This window comes from Paroedura picta, chromosome 10, assembly GCF_049243985.1.
Source record: "Paroedura picta isolate Pp20150507F chromosome 10, Ppicta_v3.0, whole genome shotgun sequence".
Taxonomy (NCBI): Eukaryota; Metazoa; Chordata; class Lepidosauria; order Squamata; family Gekkonidae; genus Paroedura; species Paroedura picta.
This window is the reverse complement of record NC_135378.1, coordinates 35,155,832-35,174,720: the sequence shown is the minus strand read 5'-3', so window position 1 is coordinate 35,174,720 and position 18,889 is coordinate 35,155,832. Positions and strand designations below refer to the sequence as shown.

General features: G+C 48.1%; 1 protein-coding gene across 13 annotated transcripts in view; it reads right to left on the bottom strand.

The window, feature by feature from the left end:
* The window catches only part of LOC143819938 (uncharacterized), a 226,884-nt gene that overhangs the window by 66,502 nt on the left and 141,493 nt on the right, over positions 1 to 18,889 (bottom strand). For 11 of the 13 annotated variants that reach the window (XR_013225172.1, XR_013225171.1, XR_013225167.1 and 8 more), the window contains one exon: positions 13,343 to 15,084. The exons of 1 other annotated variant lie outside the window; for it this stretch is intronic. Coding sequence is in view for 9 of the 12 variants with exons in the window: in XM_077302141.1 (XP_077158256.1) it covers positions 14,396 to 15,084 (689 nt within the window). In the remaining 3 variants the exon portion in view is untranslated. Of the gene's footprint in view, positions 1 to 13,342; positions 15,085 to 18,889 lie in introns of those variants that run through there. One more of the 13 variants, XM_077302133.1, reaches the window with a different exon arrangement.

Genomic DNA, 18,889 nt, shown 5'->3' with positions numbered 1-18,889 from the left:
ATGCCCAATATCATATCCTTTCTATCCGTAGAGATAGAAAATACATATCATCTCAATTTTTTTTAAAAAAACACGTTTCTCTTTTATTAGTATTTAAATTGTCATAAAAGTCACACTTAGAAAATAACACCTTTCATTTTGCATTCGGGGGGGGGCATTAAAAGATTCCTCTTTTATAGCTACGCATGCTTATCACAAGCAACTTCAAGATAAATACAGCTTGTAATGAAAGCCCTTTTAATGTGTCATCAAGACTAGTCAATGTGTTTTGTATGAAGTGCCAGGCAGAAACAAAAGAGCATATAAAAATTAATGATCTAACTCTTGCTCACATTACTGTGAGTGAGAGAGAAAGAATAGAGAGGCACAGAAAAAGAATCAAATGTAATGAGATCATTACAGGAGAAATAATGAGGTGATCAATTCCTAATATATAACATCACTGTATCGGAATTAGCTATAATTTCAACCATGTAGGCTGCTTTGGGGAGGTATGCAACATGCAAATGAGACATTTCCTTGGGTTCCCAATCTCCTTCAAGAGCCACAAGGGGGCTGATAATGAGGATACCATGAGGTCAATAAACATTTTACTTTAAAGTGCTATTCATTTTCTAAAGAACGAAAAAACAATTTTCTGACAAAAGTGTTCAAAATATAAAATATCAGGCAGGTGTTTTGTATTTTAGAATAAAATTGCATCTAAAATATTATAGTTCCCCACGATTGTTTCACCGACAGTGTAATAGCATCTACATTAACATGGCAAATATAGTCATATTTGTTTTGTGCACAGTTTCTGGCCTAGGCTTCAGGCCAGCGCACCTGGGATGGGAGTAATTTCTCTTGCATGAAATTGGATTCAGAGGCTTAGTGCTTTTGAATGTGGAGGTTCCCCTCAGATACCATGGCTAGTAGCCACTGATAGACCTATCTTCTGTAAAGTTTTTGATAAGGTTCCCCATGATGTTCTCATGGATAAACTGAAGGACTGCCATCTGGATTTTCAGATAGTTAGGAGGACAGGGAATTGGTTAGAGAACCGCACTCAAAGTGTTGTTGTCAATGGTATTTCATCAGAGTGGAGGGAGGTGAGTAGCGGGGTACCTCAGGGCTCGATGCTCGGTCCGGTACTTTTTAACATATTTATTAATGATCTAGATGAGGGGCTGGAGGAACTACTCATCAAGTTTGCAGATGACATCAAATTGGGAGGACTGGAGTTCAATGAGATCTGAACACAATGGAAAAATGGGCAAATGAGAACAAGATGCAATTTAATAAAGATAAGTGTAAAGTTCTGCATCTGGGTCAGAAAAATGAAAAGCATGCCTACTGGATGGGAGATACGCTTCTAGGTAATACTGTGTGTGAACAAGACCTTGGGGTACTTGTGGATTGTAAGCTAAACATGAGTAGGCAGTGTGATGCAGCGGTAAAAAAGGCAAATGCTATTTTGGGCTGTATCAACAGGGGCATCACATCAAAATCACAAGATGTCATAGTCCCATTGTATACGGCACTGGTCAGACCACACCTGGAGTACTGTGTGCAGTTCTGGAGGCCTCACTTCAAGAAGGATGTAGATAAAATTGAAAGGGTACAGAGGAGAGTGACGGGGATGATCTGGGGCCAAGAGACCAAGCCCTATGAAGATAGGTTGAGGGACTTGGGAATGTTCAGCCTGGAGAAAAGGAGGTCGAGAGGGGACATGATAGCCCTCTTTAAGTATTTGAAAGATTGTCACTTGGAGGAGGGTAGGATGTTGTTTCCGTTGGCTGCAGAGGAAAGGACACGCAGTAATGGGTTTAAACTTCAAGTACAACGATATAGGCTAGATATCAGGAAAAAAATTTCACAGTCAGAGTAGTTCAGCAGTGGAATAGGCTGCCTAAGGAGGTGGTGAGCTCCCCCTCACTGGCAGTCTTCAAGCAAAGGTTGGATACACACTTTTCTTGGATGCTTTAGGATTCTTTGGGCTGATCCTGTGTTGAGCAGGGGGTTGGACTAGATGGCCTGTATGGCCCCTTCCAACTCTATGATTCTATGATTCTAGTATCGGGGGGGGGGAATTTCACAGTCAGAGTAGTTCAGCAGTGGAATAGGCTGCCTAAGGAGGTGGTGAGCTCCCCCTCACTGGCAGTCTTCAAGCAAAGGTTGGATACATACTTTTCTTGGATGCTTTAGGATCCTTAGGGCTGATCCTGCGTTGAGCAGGGGGTTGATGACCTGTATGGCCCCTTCCAACTCTATGATTCTATGATTTTATGAAACTAATCCCCTTTTAAAGCTGTGTATTCCTGTGGCCATCGCTACAGCCTCTGACTGAGAATCCCACATTTTAATCACTCCCTGTGTAAAGAAGTATTTCCTTTTCTCTGTCATGAAAGTACTGTCCATCAGCTTCATTGAATGCTGCCAGGTTCTAGTATTTTGGAAGAACCAATTTCTCTTCACTGATTCTATCCACCCCATGCATAATTTTGTAAACCTCTACTGTGTTCTCCCTTAATCACCTCTTAACTAAACAGAAATGACCTAGAATTTTCAGCTTTTCCTCATAAAGAAGGTCCTCCAAACCTCTAATCATCTTGGTTGCCTTCCTTTGTATTCAGTGTCCACATGGATGGCTCATGTCCATCTATGCTGAGGCAGCTGTATCGGTTGCTGATCAGTTTCCAGATCAGGTTCAAGGTCTTGGTACTTACCTTTAAGGTCATCCTTAAGTGGGGCCTGGGCCCCACTTATCTAAGGGACCACTTATCTCCTTATGCCCCTCGCAGGGCTTTTCGCCTTGTGGATAGGAATTTGCTGGTTGTTCCTGTCCCCTGGGAGGTGCACCTGGACTCAACCAGGGCTGGGGCCTTTTCAGTCCTGGACCCCACCTGGTGGAATGAGCTCCCAGAAGATCTAAGGGCCCTGTAGAGCTTTCAACAATCCACATGGCCTATAAGACAGAGCTCTTCCATCAGGCATTCGGATGAAGCCAGGCTAGGAAGAACTGCTCCCACCCTCTGCAGGCCTGTAAAGTCGCTAGGACATATATGTAGCTGCACCCTGGCAGATCTATGACTGTTAGATGTGGGTACTGGGGGTGGGTACGGACTAGTGGTCTTATCCTATTGTTGTTTGTTTACCGCTATCTTGGTTTTTATTGGAATTAATGTTTTATGGGATTTTAGATTCATGTAAACTGCCATGAGCCAAGAGTGGAAGGCTGAGTCAACCTTGAGCCAGCTGCTGGGATTGAACTCCCAGCCTCATGGGCAGAGCTTCAGACTGCATGTCTGCTGCCTTACCACTCTGCGCCACAAGAGGCTCTCATAGATCCTTACAGGGACATTATAATATCAGCTGCCTTATTTTGAATCCCTTTTCTAATAATCCCTAACTCTGAGTTTGCCTATTTGACTACTGAAGATCCAGATTCATGTTATCTTCTGGGACAAGTAAATATAGAAAGGGAACTATTCAGCCACTTTTAAATCCTATTGATTTCAATGCAGGCAATTTCAGCATCTTCTTAGCTCTCCCAATAAGATTAACAGGGCTTCAGAATGACTGTGTTGTTTTTTCTTTTCTGGACTGTGCCCATAAATTTGCTATTCCTCCCTCATTTAAAATCATAAAGTCCTACTCTCAATCTATTCATTAAGAAAGGGTTGCCTCAGTTTTTTGGAATTTCTTTAGTGGTAACTTCAGTTGCCCAGCCCTGTTGGGCCTGGTTCACACATGCAGGAGAATAAATTGGAAATGAGGTGGTAGAATGGAATGTAGAAGGAAGATACTGAAAGATCACATTTTAGAAGTCTCTCTCGCCATCAAAAATCTGTCTAACAATAAAAATTCTGAAGAAACAGAGAGAGTTTGCATGGCTTATTTTTTGTGCAAAGGAAAATGCAGAATTGGAATCTGGAACCTGTAATCTGCAGTGGTGCAGCATATTTGGCCGCCACATTCCTTGCAGATCATGTTTAAATCAAGGCCAAGAATCCCTGATCTAAAGGAAATGAACAGCTTCCCCTCCCTCCCCCTTAAATTCACTCTTTTTATTTGCTGAAGAAGTCTCTTCCAATCTACCTGTTAATAGATACCAGATTGTTTCTATCACTGTACATTATAAGGTCACCAGAGACTCTCTTCTGTCTTTTGACTTTTATATTTGATCTGTCACTGGAACTTTATTTTGTCACCTCCACAAGAATTCATCTACCAGAACTCATCCAGGACTTTCACAGACTGATGCTGATAACTATATTCCATGCTTTTGTGACCTCCAAGGTTAGATTATTGAAGGGTATTAGTTTATAGCCTCTCATAAATTGCTCTCTGGACTCCAAGTTGCACAAAGGTCCTTTTGGATAAGCCTGAGAGAGATTCCTTACCTTGCCATGTAAGTCGTTGGGGAGTTATACTGATATTTGTCAAATGTTTATTAAATGTTAAAGTTTCCTTTATTACATACAAGACTGAACATAGTGTAGAATGTGTGCTCATAGAAACTGATGTGTCAGAATTCTCTGGATACTCAGGAAAAAAGCCCTGGGAGTGAAACAAGACAGTGATCTAGAGCATGGCATCCAGGACACATACCTAGGATGCCATTTGATAGAGGGCACCATACATCTCTCCAGCAAGCCTCACCCCCTCCCCAGCCTGCCGAGGACTCTCTGGCTGCTTCTGGGCAGATCCACAGAAGGAGTCTCTTTGCCTTCCCAGGCCAGGCTGGGCCACTCCTGCCATTTGTAACCTCCTCCCCACTGGACTGGCCAGCCACGGCAGCAGCCAGGTGGCAGGTAACATAAATGTCAGAGAAGCTCTCCCACCCACCTGCCTGCCTACTCTTCACATGCTGCCACTGCCACCACTCCCCATCTGCTTCATCAATGAATGGGAGGTACCACCGGCATCCAGTTGAGTTTTGACAGGATACACTCTTGGGTGACACTGGATGTTGGGTGTCTGAGTGGCTGGCTGGTAGGGTTGCCCATTTTAGGTCAGGGGATTCACCTGAAAGTTGGCATCCCTCAGGGAGGAATTTGCAAGAAAGAAATAATTCAAGCTTATGTTTACTTTCAATTACTAGTTCACAAAGAGGTAATCCATGAGACAAACAAGAGTTGGGAACTGTCCTTTTATAACCATTACAGTAGTGCCTGTGTGCCAAGGCACCATGTAACAAGGAATGGCACCTTTTCTCTCTAATGTGACCCTGGGACTGAATAAGTACAGGGAAAGATTAATGACATTTTCTTTGACATTTCATGCTAGACTTGATGCTCTTACACAGTAGCAGCTGGGAGAACCCTCTGAATCCCTTTAAAGCCTCACTTTTGGAAATATCATTTTTTATTTAAACAAAGTTCTGCACAAAAAAAACCCAACCTGCTAGAAGATACCAGAACTGATGCATAGTCTTGACCTCTTCCTTAAGTTTAAAAGGCAAGTTCTCAAAAAATGGCACAATAAGATTGTTAGCATAGGTTTAAGAGAGAAAAAGTCTGCATACATTTGCATGAGGAAAGACCTGAATAGAATTAAGTGTCCCATATTTATTAAAAGGCATTATTTGAAAGGGGGTATTCCCTTTTTCCTCATAATCTGTACACTATATAATTTGCTCAGGTGGGTGGGATGTCTGGGATAGAAAAACCCTCAGGGGCTAATTGGAAGGTATGCACAGCGCGCCTCCCAATTGGCCCCCTGGCTCTGGACCACAGGCCCCAGACTCGCCCAGCTGCCTCCACTCCAGAAGCGCCAGCTGCGGGGGACCACGCACCCGCCTCCTCACCTGAGGAGGACACCGCGGCGAGCAGCAGAGAACTGGCCCCAAGGGGATGCTGCCATGACCCAGGCCGCCGCCCATCACTGCCCCGGCCTCAACGATGCTGCATGGAGCTGCCAGAGCCATGAGGACACGCGCCACTGCTTGAAGGGCCGAGGAGGCCCCACAGCGATGAGCGGCTGCCTGGACGCAAACAGACTGACCCACGGAGGACTGCCCACCCACCTACTGACCACCAGACAGCCCCAGGTAAGGGGCTGCTGCCTCGCCGCAACGCAAGCCGCCTAGGACCCGGGCCACGGGGGGCCCTTCCCCCAGCCTGTGGAGCGCCCATGCTGCCTCCGTGCCCCCAGGAACACCACCGCCACTGTTGGGGCAGGGGGAAAGGGCTTCCCGGCCCTTCCTCCTCTTAGGAGCGGGCTTTGAAGCTTAGTGTCAGAATAAGAAGGCTTGTAAGGTTTGTTGTTGTTGTTGTTTAATTAAAGGGCCAAATAGAACATTTTAGTCTGTTCCATTCAACATTCTACAGGGAAAGTTTGTAACATGCTTTCACTTCTGAAATAAAGAGGAGTCATTAATGTGAGGGTTTACCAAAGGGCCTCTCCCTACAGTAATCGTTAGTGACTTGAGGGGCTCAAGCAGCAAAACCCGAGAGTTCTGGTAAAGTAAGGTCAGTAACACAAAATGGGCCTGATAACATCAGGACTACCAAGACTGTTAGCCTTCTTACTCCAGCAAAGTTATGACAACTAACAGGTTCTTAGATGCAAGGAAAACCTGAAAGAGATGCCTTAAATCAGTGTGCCCCCCCTTACATTGTTGTCACTTCTACATAAGGGATACTTGCTGGTTTATGAGTATGAAAGGGACAGTGACAATTTACTAACTTCTGTGAAAACCATGCTGCGTGACTTAATAGCAGGAAATGGAGTCTTGGGGACGTAGCTGAGACAGCCATAAAACATCTGTATTAAGCTTCTGTTTCCCTTTCCATTGCAGATATTGAAGCCTGCTGTTTGTCTTGGCTGTTAGCCCCTTGCTCACAGCCTGTGGCCTTGAGTGTGCTAGCCCATTTGGATCCCAGATGTCCCTTGGAGTTGTACTATATTTTCTTTTTGTTGCTAGTTGTCTAAGTGTGCATGCTGTTGAGTGTGGGTGGGTTCTGTAAGCTGCTTTGAATTCCCAGAGGGGATAAAAGCTGGATAGATAGAAAGAAGTGATGTGTTTTCATATGGGTGGGTGAAGCTGATTCTGTCCTCCAGCTTGGGCCAGGAATCTTTTCATTGCAAGTATCCTTCAGTTCAAGCCAGGGAATCGACAAGGAATTTAAGGTCTGGAGATGCTCCTGCCAAAGAGCTCGGCTAATCTCCTACATTGAGCCTGCCAAATCCTAGAAAACCACAAGTTCTGAGGCCCGCTCTCAAGAGCATCATTTATCAATGAGTCTTCAGCATCCGCATCATTGACTATGCATTGAGATAATGAAATAAATCTTATAAATATTACCCTGCTAGCAATGTAGTGTTTGGGGAATGATGACAGAATGTCAAAGCCATTGGTAGACCTCTCCCATGAATCTGAGTAATCCCCTCTTAAAGTTTCTGTTCTTATGGTCATCATTTTATCCTCTGGCAGTGAATTTCACAGTTTAATTATCAGTTTGAGTAAATTAGTATTTCATTCTGTATGTCCTGAACATATTTCCCAGCAATTTCCCAGTACCCCTGAGTTCCAGAAGTATGGGAGAAAATGCTCCCTCTTATCTACTTTCTCCACCCCAAGCATACCATAGCATCCGTTGAAAAATCATACGGTTATGAGACAGCATGAATGAACTGTATTAGGGTTCAGGAATTAGGGATGTAGATTTTATTCTGGTCGTTTTGTTGGCTGATTATTTTGCTCAGATTGTTGGTATCTTCAAGGCTAATTACATTGGACACAGTTAGTAATATCCAATTTGCCTCTGAAAGATTTTTGGGGAGATTATGCTCACACATATTAATAAATTCATGCCTGGAAAATTGATTTTTATTAAATTCACAATGTACAATAACATTTGCACTTTATTAGTCACTGTCCCTTCTACAAATTAGAGATAAGCATACATTTTATTCAGGGATGGGTTCTGCTTATTTTAGTGGCTAAACTTTTGTTTGATTTAAAAAATATTATTATGTTATGGTCGTGATCATTACTGCAGTTGCTGTTTCCATTGGCTTCAATACAAAACACTTGTAATTTCCCCATTTCTGGATGAATTAATCAGGTATTGAAACCCAATGCATCTTCCCAGCCAAATGGAAGAGACTGTACAGAAAAAGTTGCCCCATCCAGGGCATTACAAGTTCTGAAGCTGAGTCCCTAATATTGGGGTTGAGAAACAGGATTGTGATTCTGTTAGTGTACCATTCACCCCACTATCTAACAGTTTGGGCTGAGAGACCAGAGTCTGCACTTACTTTTTTTATTCTATTGTCAATCCTGTTGAATTCAGATCAACTTGAACTTGGGTCTTCCTCTCCCCCCCCCCCATTGAAACAGGCTATAGGCTTGTTCGTGGTTAGGGTTGTTCAGAAGGGGGGGGAGCCAAGACTCTTTCTTTTCTTGGAGGAGGGGGGAGGAGAGAGGATTGAAGAAGGCAGAGGAGGGAGAAAAAAATCCAAGACCAACAGAAGTTGAGAGAAATTAGGGGTTTCTCCTTTAAGGCAAGCTGACCAGCTTTGGCCAATCAGGGGTTCTCTACCACGGACCAAAGCCCAGATTCAAAAGAGCCTGCTTTCTCAATTTGATTTTTGAAATATTGAGCATTAAAAGCACTCTAAGATATCACAGAATAAAGTTTACACCCAGGACTCAGGGGTGATGCTGAGGATTCCTACGCTGGAGGACAATCAACAGCAGCTCAGGATTTCACAGCCTTTCTGACAACCATGGGGCTGTCTTAGATAATAACTGTTCCTACACATTGTGCAGGTCACACTTGTGATCTTTTGCTTTGTTCTGGGAACGTGGTCTGAGGTGAAAGGAATTGATGAAGCTTTCTTTGTCTTAGAGTGATCATTCCCTGCTTGGGTTTTGACTTAGAGATATGCCAAAACTAACCCACCCCAAAGCCAAATGGATCCAAATGGCTTTCTGATGGCTCCGTGTGTGTTTTCCTGCTGATTTGGTTGATACTCCTATCAATGCCTTAGTTGATCTCCAAAATGAGGAAGTGACCTGGGATATTGTGTCATATTCAGGGCTAAGCCTGGAACTGTTTGTGTACATGAGATTTTCATGATACACTAATACAATGACAAGAAGTACGGAAATACACAGGAGCAAGACCAACCATTGGGTTGGTCATCCATAGATTTGGGTGGACTGTTTCCAATATTTGGCTAGCACTCAACTCTAACTCTCACTTCCCAGGGAGGTTATAGAAAACCTAAATTGGTGACTAGAGGCAGTTTTGGAGTGGATGCAGGTTAATAAACTGAAGCTTAATCCCCCTAACAAGATAGAAGTGCTACTGGAAGGCATAAGGTCTGATCAAGGATTTAAAGTGTCTCCCTTTCTGAATGGGATTGCATTTCCCATGAGGGAAGAGGCCTATAGTCTGGATCTCTTGACCCAGGCTTACTGCAGGATAAGCAGGAGGCAGCTGTAGGCAGGACAGCCTTTTACCAACTTCAGCTGGTTAGCCAGTTGCTAACTTTCCTGTAAAGAAAAGATCTGGTGCATGCCCTGGTTGCATCTAGATTAGATTACTGCAATATGTTGTACATGGGGCTTTCTCTGCAAAGTGTTTGGGAACTTAAATAAGTGTAGGTTGCTACAGCCTGAATATTCAGAATGTTGACTTAACTGGGTCACAGGGAACATAGAATAGATTTTGTAAATAAATAAAAAATTCCCAGTTATGGTCCTTGAAGAGTTGTTTTTCCTACATCCTTTAACATCACCAGAATTTACCAGTTGGGGCCTATTTTTATTTTTAAAACACATCTAGAAGTCCTAAAGCCTTCACACTTGCATGAACACTGAACTAAGTAAATTCATTTCAACATTTTTATTCTAGACTACGCCTAGCAAAATTCTTCCCCAAATCCATCCAGGCACCAGCAAACTTGCATGAAAAAAATTAAGCACTCCAAATAACAGAGCACAGCAAGATAAAGTGGGCTTTATAAAGCACGTGGGCTGTTCTGACTTCACACTTGAATAAATAGACTCATGCATAGTTTGGTTCCACTACACAAGGAGATGGGGGAGTTCTGGTCCTCAGTCACTGGTCTCTCTTACATAAAGATGTCTGTTTCTTTGCTATGTGTATTTTGTATTGTTGTTGATGTGGAGAGGATGTCTTAGTCTCCACTTTGTAAATCAGGCCTCTTGTGGCGCAGAGTGGTAAGGCAGCCGTCTGAAAGCTCTGCCCATGAGGCTGGGAGTTCAATCCCAGCAGCCGGCTCAAGGTTGACTCAGCCTTCCATCCTTCCGAGGTCGGTAAAATTAGTACCCAGCTTGCTGCTGGGGGGTAAACGGTAATGACTGGGGAAGGCACTGGCAAACCACCCCGTATTGAGTCTGCCATGAAAACGCTGGAGGGCGTCACCCCAAGGGTCAGACATGACTTGGTGCTTGCACAGGGGATACCTTTACCTTTACGCCTGTCACTATTCTAGAAATAAGAGAATGGCCAACATAAGGATCAGCCTTTGGATCTCTAGCTGCCCTTGCCACTGTGTCATGAGTGCTCTTCTAGGCTTACAGAGAATGCAAGTATAGCCTAGATGCCCAAACCTCTGCCTCTATCTCCTCCAACCTGCCTTCCATCAGAGGATAGCATTCTCTTAATTATTCTTAACCTAAATTATAAGTATAAGAGTATATTTCTTTTCCATCCCATTTTGAACTAAGCAAAATTAGAGACCCAGCATGCTGGAGTAGTTAAGAGTGGCGGCCTCTAATCTGGATAGCTGGGTTTGATTCTCCATTCCTCCACATGCGGCTGACTGGGTGACCTTGGGCTGGTCACAGTCCTGTTAGAGCTGTTCCCACAGAACAGTGCTGTCAGAGCTTTCTCAGCCCCCCCCCCACCTCACAGGGTGTCTTCTGTGGGGAGAGATGGGGAAGGCAATTGTAAGTCAGTTTGAGACTCCTTTGGGTCGTGAAAAGTGAGGTATAGAAGCCAGCTCTTCTTCTTCTAGAAGAGGTGAGGGGCACAAAAAGAGGTTCTCTCGGAGGCAGTTAATGTCTTCCCATACCTGGCTGTCCTTCTGCTAGAGCACCACCCTGTGGCATTTACCGTAAACTGCTGCAAGGGCAGAAGTTTCACAATAAACTGATTTCTCTTCAAAGAGAAATCCCACTTCTAAAAGGGAAAAAATGAGCAGAAGAGGAATCTGAAATGGTGAATTTCAGGGGAGATAATTTCCCGCCTTCTCCATCAGAAAGGCATTTGCCCATCCCCTGCAATCTGACTCATGAATCATATAGATGGACTGACTCAATGCCCAAGGCACTTCTGATGATACTGAATAAAGGGTCTCCCTAAGTCATTGATGCAGCCATGTGACTGGGAGAACTGTTGTGTGCAGAAACGCCAATCAGGGATAATGCTGTTTGGAATGCTCAGCAGGTATTTGGGTTGGAATGGTAGACATGTCAGGCATAGAACTTTTAAGCTACTCTCTTCGAATAGTGCTACTTTTCTCCTCCTTGCTGCCCTGGGGAAACAGACAGCCCAAGAAACATAGAAACTGAAATCAGAAGCAGCCATCGAAATAATGGTGGCCCCAGAAAGAAATTGATATATCTTTCCAAGTCTGTTCAGATTTAAAGAGTAGCAACAATTTAATTCAAATCAATTATCCTTCCAGATTTACAAACATGATATTCAGGATGGATTTTAATACATTGGTTGGATACAACCAGCTTTTCTATGGATGCAAAAGAAAGGGTGGGGAACACAAAATGGTTCAGAACCATTTAACAACCTGCTTTCTGCTCCCTGTGAAAAGCAGCAGGGAGCAGAAAGCAGGTTTTATGAACCAATGCTAACTGGTTCCATTTGTGAACTAACCATCTGGTTCGTATTGTTTCATGGTTCAGCCATGAATTACAAACTGAAAAAAACATTTGAAGAAAGGCAGTTCATGCCCATTCCTACATATGGAACCAACAGTAAGAGAAACAGAACACCCATGTCTCTTTTCTGCTAGTAGAAGCAGTGTGGAAGGGAGGGCATGATGCTCCTCCTGCTGGCATGCATTCTTGGGATCTGACAGGCACATACACATGGTAAGTGACAGGACTCTTTAAAATAGTCTTTGGTAGAGGCTGAGGAAGTGTAAGGAGTATGCTCAGGAGCATGGAGAGCTGCTGTCCTAAATCAAAAAGAATGAATAAAGTAACATAATTACCCTTCTCTAGTCTTAAACCTGGGAAGATCCACCAGAGATACAGAGCAAGAGAAGGCAGAGTCTCAAAGTGGGTTTTCACTAGAGATTGTTGCTACTTATGAATGACAAACAAAGTCCTGGATCATAGGTCTGGAAATGAAATATCCCCACAGATATCAAAACTAACCATCCCTAAATAGACTGACTGCAAACTTCTGTATTCAATCTAGTTCAATTAGTTCAATCTAATACTAAGTTTATGGTTATATTTGTCTTTGTCCCAAATGACATTTATGATGAACTGTTCTACTTCTTTCCACCAATCCCAGTTGGGGTAAAGAATTATGCCCCTGGGTTGGTCAATGGAATGGGAAGGAGGGTTGAAAAAAGAGCAAGTAGCAGTCTTTCCAGCCCACTGGCTTCCACCACTCCCAACCAAGGTACCAGGAGGCAAAAGACAGGAAAATAGAAGTTCAAAGTGACTCCTCAGAACCTCTAATGCCCTCCTTTTGCCCACTACAAATAGAATTTAATGCATGTTTCTTTTTTTAAAAGATAGAATGGGAAAACAAAATAGGACACACACATTCATGAACACTCAAATTTGGGCAACAATTAAGATTTGGAAAAGCAGAAGTAATGGAGTTATTTATTCTCTTCCTGAAACCTTCCAACTTGCAAGTCTTTCACGCTCATTCTTGCCTGTAGGCTGGCTGGCTCCATGGTGCTGGTGATGGTGCTAGTGCTCTTGGTGTGGGTGATCTTCTCCAAAATCTGTGATTCACTTTAAGCTCATCAAAGACTACAATATTCCCTGCATAGGACATAACTTTTCCTCAGAAACCTTGGTTACTTCTTTCTTGTCAGAAAGGTCTCTTTTCCCCCTATTCTCAGAAAATCTGTCTTTTCCCCCTCTCCTCAGACACCTACAACAGCTTGTTCTTTGGAACAAGCAGAACTTTCCCTCACAAGCTCCTCCAAAAGGCCAAGCCATTGGCTAACTTAAAGTGCATCATCTGAAATAAAGGCTGTATTCCCTTCTGTTCTCTAACTCCCCAAATAGCCATTAAATCACAATTGATTGGCCATTCAGAGCACCATTATATGCTGGCTACCAATATCATTCTGAATACTGGATCTGAAGCTAGATTCATCTTACTATTGGCAGGTAAAAGGCCATTGAGGCAGAAGAAATACGCGACTCGATCCATTGGCGTGAAACAGGCCACAGCGTTTATTCAAACAATCACCCACAAAGGGGTTGGCGCAGCATAAGGGATGAGCCTGGCCTAGCAGTGGCTACACTGCAACCCATAGTCCACGCGCATCAGGGTCCGTCAACTATTTCCCCGCCGGGACTACATGACCCTTCTGCTGGACTGCTACACCGGGAGATGGCCCTGATGGGGGGCCCAAAGGGCGCGGACCTCCTTGGGTGACCCCCAGGACCACCTGGTCGTTCCGCAAGCTACGAAAGGCCTACCCCGCTGGGCAGGCCCCAGCTTGCTACTGACCGCCCCTTTACTGAGGCCCCGAACCCTTCGGGGAGGCCGATCGCACACCGGCTCCCCTTAACAGGCTCATTCCCGTATGCCTTTCCGCTGTGACGAACTTAACATCATGAACTAAAACCTAAATACAGGGAGGGAGGGAGGGACGCTTGCCTGTCCGGGACGCGAGTGGCGGGAAGCCAGGCAGTGCGCAAGCCCAGTCCTGCCGGCCCCGCCCCTCGCGCCGCCACGCCGCACGCTCTGCCGGCGCTCCCAGCGCGCAGCCGAGCCGGGAGCCACCGGGATGAGCCGCTCCTCCTCCGCCAGCCCTTCCCCCGCCAACGGGCGGCTCGGGTGAGTCCCGCCGCCTATTGGCAGGTAAAAGGCCATTGAGGCAGAAGAAATACGCGACTCGATCCATTGGCGTGAAACAGGCCACAGCGTTTATTCAAACAATCACCCACAAAGGGGTTGGCGCAGCATAAGGGATGAGCCTGGCCTAGCAGTGGCTACACTGCAACCCATAGTCCACGCGCATCAGGGTCCGTCAACTATTTCCCCGCCGGGACTACATGACCCTTCTGCTGGACTGCTACACCGGGAGATGGCCCTGATGGGGGGCCCAAAGGGCGCGGACCTCCTTGGGTGACCCCCAGGACCACCTGGTCGTTCCGCAAGCTACGAAAGGCCTACCCCGCTGGGCAGGCCCCAGCTTGCTACTGACCGCCCCTTTACTGAGGCCCCGAACCCTTCGGGGAGGCCGATCGCACACCGGCTCCCCTTAACAGGCTCATTCCCGTATGCCTTTCCGCCACTGAACGAACACTCGTTCCCGCCAACCTCAAATCCCTCAAAACATAAAGAAGGGCCCATCGAATGCTATGCAGCCACACGTCGTGGCCCCAATCAGACAGATGGACCCCATCGGGGCGGTATAACGCCGCTAGGTGCCAATCAATATCGGGGTGCCTGATAACTCGACCCCCCAAACCTTGCATAACTTTTGCGACAGACCGGTTAACCTTGGCTTTTGTTCGGTTAACCACGGATGCCTTAGAGGCACCCCTCCAAACTTGCCGGCTTAATAACTCCGACCACAGGAGAACTGATTTCGGCAAACGATGGCGGAGAACTAACAGATCGTCCGATATGCTGTGAATAAGACGGCAGCCCGGCGTCTCGGGAAGGTCATTCTCGCCCAGCTGGATGGCCACAATGGAAGGAGATCCCCACCGGTGTACAGCCGTCGAAATCGCGCTCAGCAGGGCTCTCCACTTCATGCCGCGATGACCAATCCACCAGCACTGGGCATCCTCCAAGCCGAGATGTTCTGTCCAGCCCGATTCAGCAGCATATCGTCCCGCCCAATACACGATGCTGTGCCCCACAATGAACACCGTCCTACGGTGAGGGCGCAACCCTAGGACAGGGGACACGTTAATTAGACATATCAGGTCGAATATACTTGCGAAACGCCCCGGAACGCCACCTCCCCAACCTCATTATTTGCTCTGGAGTGGCGCCATCCTGATGCGCCTGCGTGGCTGCCCCTATCCTAAAGGAGTGAGCGCCAAACTCTGCAGCCTGCAGGCCGAGTACCTTGAGTGAGGCCCTCAGTATGCACACAAACTGATACCGAGAAAAACATTCCCGGTTTTTATGAATGAAGAAGGCCCCAGAAGCCTTAGGGCGGAGTTTCATGTAGTTTGACACCCACTGAACCGGACAGGACTCCGGCTCAGGCGCGGAGGGGATAAAAACATGTGTGCCGCGCCCCGCCTGATCAGTCTTGGATCTGCGGAGCCAGATCTGTAGACCACCCCCCGAGCGCTTTACATCGCCCCACCTGAGGTGCGCGAGTCCTGAGCCCTCCCGCGACTGGGACACTAATTCCCCGCACCGGAAAGCCCCAAAAAAGGCCATGGAGAAAGCCGCCCCGGCCAGCAACGTCTCGTAATAGTTGTGGCATACCCGGTACAAGGCCCGCAAGATACCGGCCAGCAATTCCTTTGTGATGGGCCGCCGCCCATCCGGGGTTGAAGGCAATACCCTGGCCCAACCCCTCACCGCCCTCCGGGCCAGAAACGAAGAACCGGGGTCCCAACCCCCCATGGTGCGGCTATAAAACGAGAGTCCTGACAGCGTGACTCGAATGGACTTGGGGGATAACCCCCGCCCCCACAGATGGGCCAAAAACTGGAGCAAAAGTTTCTCATTCATGGGCCAAGGATCCACATGGCCGGCTGATGCTGCAAATGCGCAGAAACTCCGAACAGCTCCTTCGTACGCTCTTCGAGTGGATGGGGCCAGAGACTCTGCAACGCCCTGCAGGATCACTCGCCGCCAAGATCCCAAAGTTCTTCCGGGAAGTCGTCTGGGTCTTGGCGCGCTCCGGGGGCTAGCCGACGAAACCTCTCGTCCTGAAAACGAGAGAGGGCGTCGGCCACCTCGTTGCACAGTCCCGCTACATGCGATGCAACAAACGTAACATTGAGTCGCAGGCATGTAAGGACCAGTCTGCGCACCAAGTTCATGACGCGAGGAGACCGTGACGTCTGCTCGTTCACGATGTGGACGACTGACATGTTGTCGCACCAGAACGTGACCCTCTTGTTGGCAAACCACCGGCCCCACAGCGTTACCGCTACCAAAATGGGGAAAAGCTCCAGGAACGTGAGATCCTTCCTGATCCCCTCCCCCCATGCGTCGGGCCATCGCTTGGCGCACCAATGGTCCCTGTATATTACGCCAAATCCCATGGCTCCCGAGGCATCGGAATGCACCTGTAGGCAGTCTGCTAGAGCTAACGGTGATTGCCAGATCGCCACCCCGTTAAAAGATTCCAAAAACTCTAGCCATACCCTCAGGTCCTTTTTGATATGCCCCGTGACTCGTACCCGGTGATGGGGCTTCTTAACCCCCGACATGGCCCTAGCCAATCGGGCGCAAAATGCCCTCCCTGGTTTTATCACCTTGCACGCAAAGTTGAGATGCCCAAGTAACCGCTGCATCTCCTTGAGTGTGCACTTTGACCGTAACTCCATGTCGGCCAGCAGGCGCCTCAATTCTGTTATCTTCTCTATCGGCAACCTGGAGGTGCCGTGAACGGAGTCAAGTTCTATCCCCAAGTAGGACAACCGTGTCGTGGGGCCCTCGGTCTTATCGCTTGCCAAGGGGACCCCCAAGGTGGCAGCCAATGTTTGAAAGGTTGACAGGCGGAATGCACAGGACCCCGAATTCTTAGGACCCGTAAACAGGAAGTCGTCTAGATAATGGGTGACCTCGCGGAAACCACCCATCTCCTGGACCGCCCACTCAAGGAACGTACTAAACGTCTCGAAAGCCGCGCAGGCTATCGAACAGCCCATGGGCATGGCTTTGTCCACGAACCACTGCCCCTCGAATTTCATCCCCAGCAGGTCAAAGTCGTCTGGGTGCACCGGTAACAAACGAAATGCTGACTGAATGTCGCATTTGGCCATCAAGGCCCCCCGCCCACAGCTCCGTACCAGGTTAACGGCGCGGTCAAATGGAGCGTAGCGGACCGTGCATAATTCGGGGTCGATGCCATCATTCACCGAAGACCCCTTGGGGTATGATAAATGATGGATTAATCGAAATTCCCCTGGTGCCTTCTTAGGTACCACCCCCAGGGGGGACACCCTAAGGTGCGGGACGGGTCTCTGGTCAAACGGCCCAGCCATCCGGCCTTCAGCGCATTCCTTATGGAGTTTTGTGGCTACCACTGTTGGCATAGCCGCTGCTGACTTTAGATTGACACACTGAGTGGCAACCCGCGGCCCCGTGTACGGGATCCGGAAGCCCTCTGAAAACCCCTGCCAAATATAATCTGCGGCTACCCTGTCCGGATAGCTCCCTAAGTGTCTGGCCAATTCTACCAAACTTACCGGTGTTGGGGCCAGACTGCAAAGCGAAGCTGGCCAGTCATTAGGCCGTCTTCGTGGTGGTTGCCGAAACAGCTGCTCCCGACCCTCCGTCTTTCTTCCCGGAAGGCCGGGCCCCTCGAAAGGGCGTCTGGGAGTTGGGCTTCGAGCACGAAGGAAGGGGGTGGCCACCACCGCAAGACTCGCATTTGTGGTCGAAGCGGCAGCGGCGCCTCCGGCAGCCCTTGTTGTTAAAGTCCCAGCATGGAAGCCCAGACGAGCGCCTAGAGGTACCCCCGGAGCGACTCCTCTCCGCTGGGAGCCTGGCACTGGGCCCCACGTGAACCATCCACAAGTCTGTGTCCTTAAGGTCCCACCTGGTGTCAGGGTTTTGTGATGCCATTTCCCGGAAAACGCGGTCGTAGTTCATAGCGGCGTCATCGCCTGCTAAGTCACGAGCCTCTAAAATGTGGGCCTGATACCTCACCAGGTGCCACGCCCTCTCGGGGTAGGAGCCCACTATCAAAGCCATGTACTCCGTAAACCCCCTCATCCAGTTGTCGAAGGACCTATCGCAGGAGGTCACCTCCCTCTTCTTCTTCCTATCCCTACTGCTGCCGGTGTCGCCCCCTTGCGCCTGCCCCCGAATCAAGGAGAACAAGTCTACAAAATAGCCCTCTAGGGCCCTCTCGCGTATTTTTGCCTGAAGGTGCACCCCCGGTGGCGCCTCCGGCGCCTTAAATTTGATGGGTGGGAACCTATCTTTCTCGGGTATCCCAGCTTCGTCCAGCAGCCGGTGGGAATTGGAGCGCCTAGCGTCCATCCAGGGCGGAATACCGGGCACATAGGCCCCTTCTAGCCAGTACCACCCTTCCTTCCGGACCTGAATACCCCCGTCCCCGGAAGTGGACTCACCCGTGGAGGGACTACCATGCGTGGATCGCTTGCGCTTGATTCCCGTCGATCCCTGATGCTTCGCGCGCCCCGCTCCGTGCTCCTTCTCCCGTTTACTCCGGGGACGAGCTGGTAAAATCTCGCCTGAGCTGGCTTCTGAAGAGGAGTCGGTCTGCACGGCCCCTCGCCGCCGCGACCTGGGGCTAGAGAAACGCTCCAACGCCCTAGCGTAGCCCTGCCAGTAGACTACGTTATCGCGAGGCGCCCTGACCGCTGAATCAGAGTCTGAACCCGATTCAACCGCGGAGCTGTTGGGGCTAAGAGATGGAGCATGATCTGAGGACCCCGAAGAAGACTGGCTGGCCTGTCGGGTCACCCCACGCGCCCCGCGCCTGGGGCCGCCCGGGCCGGGCCCCTTAGCCCGAGCAGATGCCCCTGTCGGGGGAT